The sequence below is a fragment of the Pseudophryne corroboree genome, chromosome 1, assembly GCF_028390025.1.
Source record: "Pseudophryne corroboree isolate aPseCor3 chromosome 1, aPseCor3.hap2, whole genome shotgun sequence".
NCBI classification, from domain to species: Eukaryota; Metazoa; Chordata; class Amphibia; order Anura; family Myobatrachidae; genus Pseudophryne; species Pseudophryne corroboree.
The window spans coordinates 930,407,573-930,417,993 of record NC_086444.1 but is presented as its reverse complement, the minus strand read 5'-3'; the positions used below and the strand labels follow the sequence as shown (position 1 = coordinate 930,417,993).

Below are 10,421 nucleotides of genomic sequence, written 5' to 3'. Positions count from 1 at the left end.
GATGGGAATGCCTGATTTTGAGGAGGGCAGTTAGTATATGTTAGAAACCTTTTAAAGATGTCAATGTCACCAGAAACAGTAACACCAGCCTGGAAAGTATTGCTACCATATTAATGTTACTAGCTGTAAACCAGTCTTACCATATAATATCAACTCTAGTCTTCTACTAACCTAGAACATTTCCTCAAAGCCCACATATTAGTGTGCCTTACTTGACCTCTATGAAAACATACCTTCACTGATATCCAGCATTTTCTAAGGGAAATCAGCCATAAAACTCTAATAAGTGATAATAACTCTAGTAATAAGTTTAAATAATAATAATAATAATAATAATAATAATTTTCTCTGATCTGACTTATTCTATTGTCATCCTCAGTCACAAAACTCCATCTTTCTCCATTCAAAGGGGCACTTTGGATAAGCACTGCTGTCTCCATCCATCTGCAAAATAGACTGGTACCCTGGTAAGTGTGTGGAGTGTGTTCTGTTAGCTGCCGCAATAATGTTAGAAGGTCAGAACAGGAGTTTTTGTTGAATTCTTTCCTTATCTAAAGTGCTGAATACGTTGGTGGAAGGAGGTGTCAAACAGATGAATGATAATCATCTACCCCTGATAATTTATGGATTATGTCACTGTACAGATCTGAGAACCGGTCAAATAAATCAAGTCTGTATGGGTAATACGTCACCCTACAGGAAGAGAGATGGGCAAATTAAATTAAAACCAAGGAAAACAAGATTTGTTTTACATATAATCTAAGGCCAAGCTATTTGTCAAAGATTTCAGCTGGCAAACCAGAGACAAGTAAATGCATTATGTATATTAAGAAAAACAACTGGAAAATGTATTTACAATGTTTGCCCTTTGTTTTTTCCGAATGACAAAATTACATATTTTGCTGATCTGTTTGATCATTTTTGTTTTCTTTTGAATGCAGATAACTTTTCTAAAATGCATTATTGATGTTACCTAACAATTTGTAATGTGAAATATCAGTACAGGTAGATACGATGCTGAGTGCTCTGCAGTGCAGAATCATTCTTCACATCCAACAGAAGGCAGAACATTACAGCAATGGAGAGAGGCAGCAACGACCGACCACAGATGAATTCTAAACTTGGATTGCTACAGATCCTCGCCCATAACTGCATTCTCTGAGAGTGTGCCTCATACATATGGGCGTGATTAGCACGGCTGCATATATGAATGATATGAGTAGCGGACAAAGCCCTGATTTAAAGTTTTTTTCTTCTGCAATTTGTCCCTCTCTTTGCTGGCAGGAGTGAATGCACTGGGCGGAGCGCCTCTGTCTCCTGGGCTCCCCCCAGCAGCACATTCTCCCGGTACTAATGTGACTTCACTCTCCTTTGATTTGGGAAATAGCTGATTGGCTGGAAGCGATTCAGCACATGCAGCGCAGGAGCTTTTGTCTGAGTTGAAGTGAACTTGTACAGATTTTTTAGTCTGGAGTCAGCAATCAGGGGTGTTTAGTCTGCAGCAGAGCCGGGAGAAGGGAAGAGGATCTCCGAGAGGGGGAAGCGGCTGCAGACTCAGCAATACCCCTGTCTGTCATGCCATCCATGGATACAAATCTGCACTGATGTGAGCCCTGGTGCTGTTCTTCTGCTGGGCTGGGGAGCTGCTGCTGCTTCTGCATACAGTATAACAGCATCTCCCCTCCGAAACCTGCGTTGCATATAGAAAGTTTGGGCACTCCATAGCATCTGCCTTGCTGCAATCCAATGCATGCTGACTTCAGATCGCCTAAGCAAGTTGGAAGCACGGTCTTTTCATTTCTCGCTGGCAATGGATCGCTGTGACACTGGGAGACCCCGGATCGGTAGGACAATGTACTCTGTGTTGGTTGTTGCATTGCTCATGTACACGGATCACTACGCTACCTGCAAGAATTTAAAGTACAGCATCTACGAGGAGCAGATGGTGGGATCTCTAGTTGCCCGGCTAGCGGAGGATGTGGCTGATGTGCTCTCCAAGTTGCCTAACCCTTCCTCGGTGCGCTTTAAGGCGATGCAGCGGGGGAGTCCTACCCTGCTCATAGTGCGGGAGGATAACGGGGAAATCAGCATCGGGGCTCAGATAGACCGGGAGCAGCTGTGCCAGAGGAACCTGAACTGTTCCATAGAGTTTGATGTGATTACCCTTCCGACTCAGCATCTGCAGCTCTTCCATGTGGAAGTGGAGGTGCTGGATATCAATGACAATGCGCCCCACTTCTCCCGATCCCTCATCCCCATTGAAATCTCTGAGAGTGCGGCTGTGGGCACCAGGATCCCCCTGGACAGCGCCTTTGATCCTGACGTTGGGGAAAATTCCCTCCATACCTACTCTTTGTCTGAAAATGAGTATTTTAAGATCGAGGTAAAGACCAGGACTGATGGGGCCAAGTATGCAGAACTGATTGTGGTCAGGGAGCTGGACAGGGAGCATCAGGCCAGCTATGAGCTACAACTCACTGCTTCAGACATGGGGGTCCCCCAGAGGTACGGCTCAGCCATCTTGAAAATAAGCATTTCTGACTCCAATGACAACAGCCCAGTCTTTGAGCAAAAGTCTTACATCATTCAGCTCCCTGAGAATTCTCCAGTTGGGACTTTACTCATTGATCTCAATGCCACTGACCCAGATGAGGGCGCCAATGGGAAGGTGGTCTATTCATTTAACAACAATGTGTCTCCCAAAATTACTGAAACTTTTAGAATGGATCCTGAAAAGGGCCAGCTGACCCTGATAAAGCAAGTGGACTATGAGACCACCAAATCATATGAGATTGATGTTCAGGCCCTGGACATGGGACCTAATTCCATCCCAGGCCACTGTAAGATCATTATAAATGTTGTGGATGTTAATGATAACAAACCCGAAATTAATATCAATTTGATGTCCACTAGTAAAGAAATCGCATATATTTCAGAAAGTGCACCCATGGACACCTTTGTGGCCTTGGTAAGGGTACAGGATAGAGATTCTGGACTGAATGGAGAGATTGTCTGCAAACTCCATGGGCATGGACAATTTAAGCTGCAAAAAACCTATGAAAACAATTACTTAATATTAACCAACTCCACACTTGATAGGGAAAAGAGGTCTGAGTATAGCTTGACAGTGATAGCAGAAGACAGAGGGCTGCCTAGTCTCTCCACAGTGAAGCACTTTGCAGTTCAGATAAGTGATGAGAATGACAACCCACCACGGTTTCAGACCAACAGATATGAGATTGTTACTGTTGAAAATAATTCACCTGGTGCACATATTACATCTGTTAGGGCCACAGATCCAGATCAAGCTGAAAATGGTCAAGTAACATATGTCATTCTTGAAAGTTTTATTCAAGGCAGTTCTATTACAACCTATGTAACTATTGACCCCTCCAATGGTGCAATATATGCACTTAGGGCATTTGATCATGAAGAAGTCAATCAGATTGTCTTCACCGTCCAGGCCAGAGATAGTGGAGTTCCTCAGCTCGTCACTAATGCTACAATGGTGCTCACTGTTGTGGATGAAAATGACAATGCTCCAGTTATCATGTCCCCTACACTTCACAACAACACAGCAAAGATTCCTGTCCCCAGGGATGCTGAAAGTGGCTTTTTAATCACCAAAATAAAGGCGACAGATAGGGATTCTAGCATGAACTCTGAACTCAGCTGTTCAATTTTATCTGGGAATGAATACAATGTTTTTCTTATCGATCCAAAATCATGTGAAATATACACTAATATGAGTATGGAGAGCTTTCCTTTCCCAGAATGGGACCTTTTAGTTGCAGTACAAGACAAAGGGACGCCTCCACGTACCACTAAAGCTCTTCTTAAATGCCATATTCTTGAAACTCCTGATGCTACTGGCAGTACTGAGGCCAGCTATGTTAACCAGGCCTCTATGGATGTCTCAATGATCATTATAATTTCTTTGGGGGCTATCTGTGCAGTCCTTTTAGTCATCATGGTTATTTTTGCCACAAGGTGTAATCGAGAGAAGAAAGACAATAGATCTTACAATTGCAGGGTGGCAGAATCAACTTATCAGCATCATCCAAAGAGGCCTTCTAGACAAATTCACAAAGGGGACATTACTTTAGTGCCTACCATGAATGGTACCCTGCCTATCAGATCCCACCATCGGTCTTCTCCATCACCATCTCCTACTCTGGAACGTGGCCAAATGAGCAGCAGGCAAAGTCACCACAGTCGCCAATCACTCAACAGTCTTATGACAATATCATCAAATCACGTGCCAGACACCTTCTCTCTGGAGCTGACCCATGCTACGCCTGCTGTGGAGGTAAATATGGCCTCTTTCACATAAAACAGTGCCAATAGAAGATCATTTGAAGTGGTATCATACCTATTACTCCCAAGATGTTTTCCATCTTGAAACATTGTTAATAGTTCAGCCAAATACTTCATAGTACCCTCATGTTGTTGACACCATTTCACTATACTTTGCAGAATTTGCAGAATGTGATTATTAAATATTTATGAGGATTCAATATACTGAAGTGTTAATACAGTTTGTCTCCAAAATATCTTCTGCCTCTGAGTCCAAAAAGAGTTAATACACTGTCCCCGGCCTATCAATCTGACATTTGTCTTACGGCAGTAGATGTAGCTTATACTATGGCTATTGTTGTACCACCTAATAAACGGTAATCATTATCTTTATTCATGTCTATTGGCAGGTTTCCCAACTGCTTTCCATGCTTCATCAAGGACAGTACCAGCCAAGACCAAGCTTTCGAGGAAACAAATATTCTAGAAGCTACAGGTGAGATTTATATGTGTTTCATTTATCTGATTTACATACTGTATACATAGCTTTATTCTCAACTGACATTTGTTTCTGTAATACAATGCCTACATGTTTTCATTCTCTTCTTCAGGTATGCCCTGCAAGACATGGACAAATTTAGTCTGAAAGACAGTGGACGTGGGGATAGTGAAGCTGGAGACAGCGATTATGATCTAGGCAGAGATTCCCCAATTGACAGACTTCTGGGCGAAGGATTCAGTGAACTTTTCCTTACCGATGGCCACAGAATTCCTCCAGGTAGGCTTGTTGATATATCCTGTCTAATTTGTTTGCTGTTTCTCTCTGGCTGTCAGTTTGATAACACAAGGGAGAGGAGAAAAACACACGCACACAAATGGAACCTTTAAACTCTGCACTTTTTCCTGCTTTGCTGCTGCAAGCTCACAGCAACAGAACACAGCTGGTAGAGTTGAGACAGCAACAATATTGAGCATTTTGCCCAGAGCAAAAGCAGTTTTAGCTAAACAGTAAATGTTATTCTCATACGAATCTATGCTAAAAGGTTAAGCCGGGGGAGTTAACGCTAGCTTGGTGTCAGATGTGAGAGTAAACTTGTTTTTAATATTTTTTGGAAAACTGTACATTACTTAACCCTTTCATGGAAATAGACCCAGTAATACTGAAAAAAAAAAAAAAAAGAATATACAGTAATACTGTACACATCAATACTTAGTTTGCCATTTTTTGGGACCCCAAGTGTCATTATACTATTATTCTGAGCCTCCCCCCAAATAGTTTGCAATATAATATATTGCGTATTCACAATGAGGGAAGTCTGATTTAGAAACCGTTAATGATACTAGGATGTGATGTTATTTTAGTATAGCCATATTTAATTTGTGTCATGTCAGCTGAGAGTGTGTATGCTGCACCCCTAAGGTCTCCAGTTAGCAGACATGTCATAGGGTGCCACTATGAATAAATGACATGTGATATGATGAATCCTGCTTTATTACAGATGGTAACTTCATTTCCAGTTCTACAAAGCAAAACAAAAAAACAGTGAAGGCATCATGTGTTATTAGAGGGTAGAGACGCAGCACTGCTGTGTGTGAGAACAATCAATACTTGTTCACAAATCAGAAAACATTAAGAATTTTTTTACCACATGCTACAATTCTAGGAATTAAGGGGTGGACTAGACCACAATAGCTGTGTGATTACAGAAACATTTCTTTGTCAGCTCTCTACAGATGATTCTGCTGAATGCTTATCATGAACACCCTGTCCCCCTGCAAGGTCACTCTGCAACAGCACAATTCTGACTTTACTGCATCCATTTTGTTTATGCACTAAACAATACTCTTTTATTAGGCTAACAGCAGCTAGTGTGGCACCACACAAGTTAGGTATCATAGAGGGGTGTTTACTAATCTATTTAAGAATGTCAGCTGAGTGCAAAGGGTTTTTTAGAGAACAATGAATTGGGGTCCCTCCCCCACAAAAGTGACAGCATTCCCTCCACATAGCCCCCAGCTCCTGCTGTCCTCAGTTGTAAGGGTCCTGCAGATGGAACCTATGTTCAATGTGGTCGTATGCTGTATTCTAGCCAGGCCATCTGTCCTCTTGTATTGTTTTCTCTTGCCTTTTCATCGTATCCAATGCACTGTTTCGGTAATTTCACCATGGTGTCTGTTAGATTCATACAAATACACCTGGGTTAGATTTGTTCCTAAAAAAAATAAAAAAATAATACCAGTTGCTAAAGTACTTGCATTAACCCCTTACTCTCCAAATCACTGGTCACACATTGCTATTTGGTACAGTATACTCACCAAGAGGTGTTAAAAAAATGTGACAAGATGTGTTGGCAGCTGGGGTATATGAGACACATTGAACATAGTAATTTCTAGAAAAATCAGATAGTGTGTAGGAGATGGTATATAATGACATTTGGGTTGAAAAGTGATTCCAGAGGTGTGTGTGTATGGGGTGGGGGGGGGGGGATGTAATTTATTTTTCTAGTATGTGTAGCAGGTGCTGTCAGGAAGGAAATTAATTTATGATAGCCATATACTGGAAAAAGAAAAGTGATCCATGACATATATTATGCTAACTCTGTGGCCAGGAAAATATGCATGAGTACAGATTGTGCCTCCTCTGGCAATAATAATAATAATACTAATAATAATAATAATAATAATAATAATAATAAAAAACTGCTTATGAACAGAGGTTCTCAGTGTAACAATTACATTGCCTATAATAGTTCATATGTAACTATACTAACTCTGTGATGAAGGTTAGTTATTATTTCACAATTTGTTAATCCACTATAATAAACATTTCTTTCAACATAGTGTGTTTGTTTATATGTGGTATGAATTGACTATTTTTATTTATTACAGTTATGAGGTTCTGCACAGATGAATGCCGTGTTCTGGGACACTCAGATCAGTGCTGGATGCCACCTCTTCCCTCTCCATCATCAGACTACAGAAATAACATGTTCATTCCTGGAGAAGAAGTCCAGCCTCTTCAACAGCCACTGCCACACGACCAGGAACAGACACAACAGGCCCCTCTGCTTGAGGAAGACATGCTTCCTATTGATCAGAATGAGAAGAAAAAGAGTTTTTCTACATTCGGCAAAGAGTCTCAGGATGAGGAGGCAGCTGAGGCATGTACTTCTTCTCTCCTCACTGAAATGAGCAATGTTTTCCAACGCCTACTACCTCCATCTATGGACAACTACACTGAATGTAGTGAAGTTGATCACTCAAACTCTTTAGAGAGGAGGAAAGGGCAAGTGCCTGCTAAAACTGTAAGTTACCCCCAAGGGGTTGCTGCATGGGCGGCTAACACACATTTCCAAAATCCTAACAATGTTAGTGGACCTTCTTTAGGAAATCACTCCAGTGCACAGCCATCTTCAAAGTGGTTGCCAGCTATGGAGGAGATCCCAGAGAACTATGAAGAAGATGACTTTGACAATGTTCTCAACCATCTGAATGATGGTAAACATGAACTAATGGACGCCAGTGAACTGGTGGCTGAAATTAATAAACTGCTTCAAGATGTGAGGCAGAATTAGGTGACTTACCATCTTTTTCCATATTTATGGAGTTCTGGAACAATCAAAAAACTTATTGACGGTTGCATTTATAAAAATGTGTCTGTGTATGTTAAATATTCAAAAGCTGTATTTTCATATGTACACAAAACAAGTGTGACTATTGCTATCTGTATTTTAAAAATACATTTGTATCTTATATTTATGTGTAATTTAAAAATAAATACATTTTATTTTTGTATTTCGTATGGCATGTTTTACTGTATGTGGATATTTTTGGACTTTTCTCTTTATAAATACAAGTCAGACAGGTCTGTGGATGCCTGTACTGCAAACAGGTCATTGTTAATTATGAAGCTACTTCCTAAAGACATACAATATAAATATGCAAAACTCCCCTCAAGTAATAGTTTTATATATTGACCTGCCACTTGTAGATATGATTACCATTTGTTTTCATTTTACACTCTAAAAATAAAATCTTTTCACAATTAATTTTCATCTCATCTTTCATTGTTCTTTAAAGGCATATTTTGGTGACAGGTAAGTAGTCTGCTAAACCAATCCAGTCTATATGTACACTAAAAATGCCAACAAATTCAGCTATGGTAAGAATCTGAGTTTAAAGTGGAAAAGTCAAACAAAATGCACAGTTGGGCAACACTGTTGGTGTAATGGTTAGCATTACTGCCTCAAATCTACACTAAAAACTAAAATCTTGGGTTCCTCTCCCAAGAAGGCCCTAACTATGTGGCGTTTGTATATATATTTATTTATATGTATTACTGGTTATTTATATGTAGCGCACACATATTCTGCATCGCTTTACAGAGAGAATATTTTGCCATTCACATCAGTACCTGCCCCAGGGGAGCTCACAATCTACATGTACATGCACACACATTCACACAAGGGTTAATTTTGCTGGATGACTGTTAACCTACCAGTATATTTTTGGATTATGAGAGGAAACTACCCACAGACAACCCAGAGAAAACCCACGCAAGCATGGGGAGAATATACAAACTCCACACAGTTAGGAATCGAACCCATGACTTCAATGCTGTGAGGCAGCAATGCTAGCCATTACACCATCTGTGCTGCACATTTGCATGGGTTTCATCCAGGCAAAAATATACTTGTAGGTTAATTGGCTCCCAGCAAAAATTAACCCTAAGGTATACATGTGTTAGGGAGTATAGATTGCAAGCTTCCACTGGGGCAGGTAGTAATAGCAAATGACACAATATTTTCTGTAAAGTGCTGTAGAATATGTGTGTGCTATATAAATAGTTGGTAAATAATAATAAAGAGAAATAGAATACTTTTATTGTTATTATTTAATGCACACATATGCCACAGCACTTTACCGAGAATATTTAGTCAATCACATCAATCCCTTTCCCAGTGGAGTATACAACCTACAGTGCAAAGGTAAAACAGGTAATTTAACTTGGCTCATATTTCTTGATAATATTTGTGGCGTCAGGATAGATAATAGATTTATTAACAGTTATTTAGAAAGTGCACACATACTCTGCAGTGATTTGTGTGTTATACAATCTATACTCTCTACCAATTTTTTGTTATATACAGTGGTGGCTGCTGCCCGTGGGCTGCACCACAGAGCACATATAGTGGGGGGAGGTTAATACAATACAAAAGTCATATAGCGTGCTTCCCAACTGTCCTGATTCCAGTTGGACAGTCCCGCTATTCGGATACTGTCCCACCCATGGACCGCAGTGTCCCACGGTTGGGGGAGCCTTTGAACACCGCTGCTCTGCTCTGCAAGGCAACAGGTGAAACCAGAATATATGGCATGCGCATGCACACTACATCTAAACATGCACCTTTTTCGGCAATACTCCCTTATTTGCAAGGCCCGCCATTGTTTTTAAATGTACGATGACTACCTGTCCTCGGGAATCAGCAGCGCTGTGGATCACAGCCACTGTACCTGGGATGCAGCACTCAGCTTCCGTTCTTCTTCTTATATAAGCCCGCCACACTGGGCAGCTGTCCAGGGATCTACAATTCTAGGGGCCTTAGAGCAGGGGCAGATGGTGGTCACACAATCAGAGCAGTGAGGCAGCATTCTCTACCTGCCTCCCAGCCTGTAGCCAGACAGTGAATGGCTGTGAGCATGCTGATTGGTGGATGGCTGGAGCTACCCACAAATCTGTGTGCTGATAACCATTCACTGTATGGTAGCATGTTGAGAGACCTCGCACAGCTGCAAGTGGGGCTTGTTATGATTTTTTCATTGGTTCCCATGAATGGGTGGTTAAATTCCCCAGTGCATTGTTTTGCCCGTGGCCTACAATGCTGTTAAGACAGCCTTATGTCTGCCCCCAGGTTAAAAGTTGCCATCCACACCCTGCCCTGCAAGACAGTGGTGGTTTAAGAGAGGGGTCCTGTGTGCAGTTTCCAAGCAGGCCCTTTCCTCTCTTGTCATTTGGCACAGTTGCAAGTAGACTCTGATACTGTGTCAGAGTCTACTGCACATGTGCAGGTCTCTTTGAACATGATGCCAGTGCCGAGTTCCTGGAGATTTTTCTACTGTGCAAT

The 10,421-nt window shown here is 41.2% G+C and overlaps 1 protein-coding gene and 1 long non-coding RNA gene across 2 annotated transcripts; one reads left to right on the top strand and one right to left on the bottom strand.

Annotated features, from left to right (window-relative positions):
- Nucleotides 1–1,112: 1,112 nt before the first annotated feature.
- On the top strand, nucleotides 1,113–8,345 carry PCDH18 (protocadherin 18). The gene is made up of 4 exons (XM_063920357.1): nucleotides 1,113–4,309; nucleotides 4,707–4,792; nucleotides 4,908–5,074; nucleotides 7,186–8,345. The coding sequence occupies exons 1-4, from the start codon at nucleotides 1,751–1,753 to the stop codon at nucleotides 7,869–7,871; spliced, it is 3,498 nt and encodes a 1,165-aa protein (XP_063776427.1). The 5' UTR covers nucleotides 1,113–1,750; the 3' UTR covers nucleotides 7,872–8,345.
- LOC134918334 (uncharacterized) lies at nucleotides 5,771–10,014 on the bottom strand. The gene is made up of 2 exons (XR_010177441.1): nucleotides 9,767–10,014; nucleotides 5,771–6,509 (listed from the first exon to the last, which is right to left on the bottom strand). It is a non-coding gene; the product is annotated as an uncharacterized LOC134918334 (long non-coding RNA).
- Nucleotides 10,015–10,421: the final 407 nt, after the last annotated feature.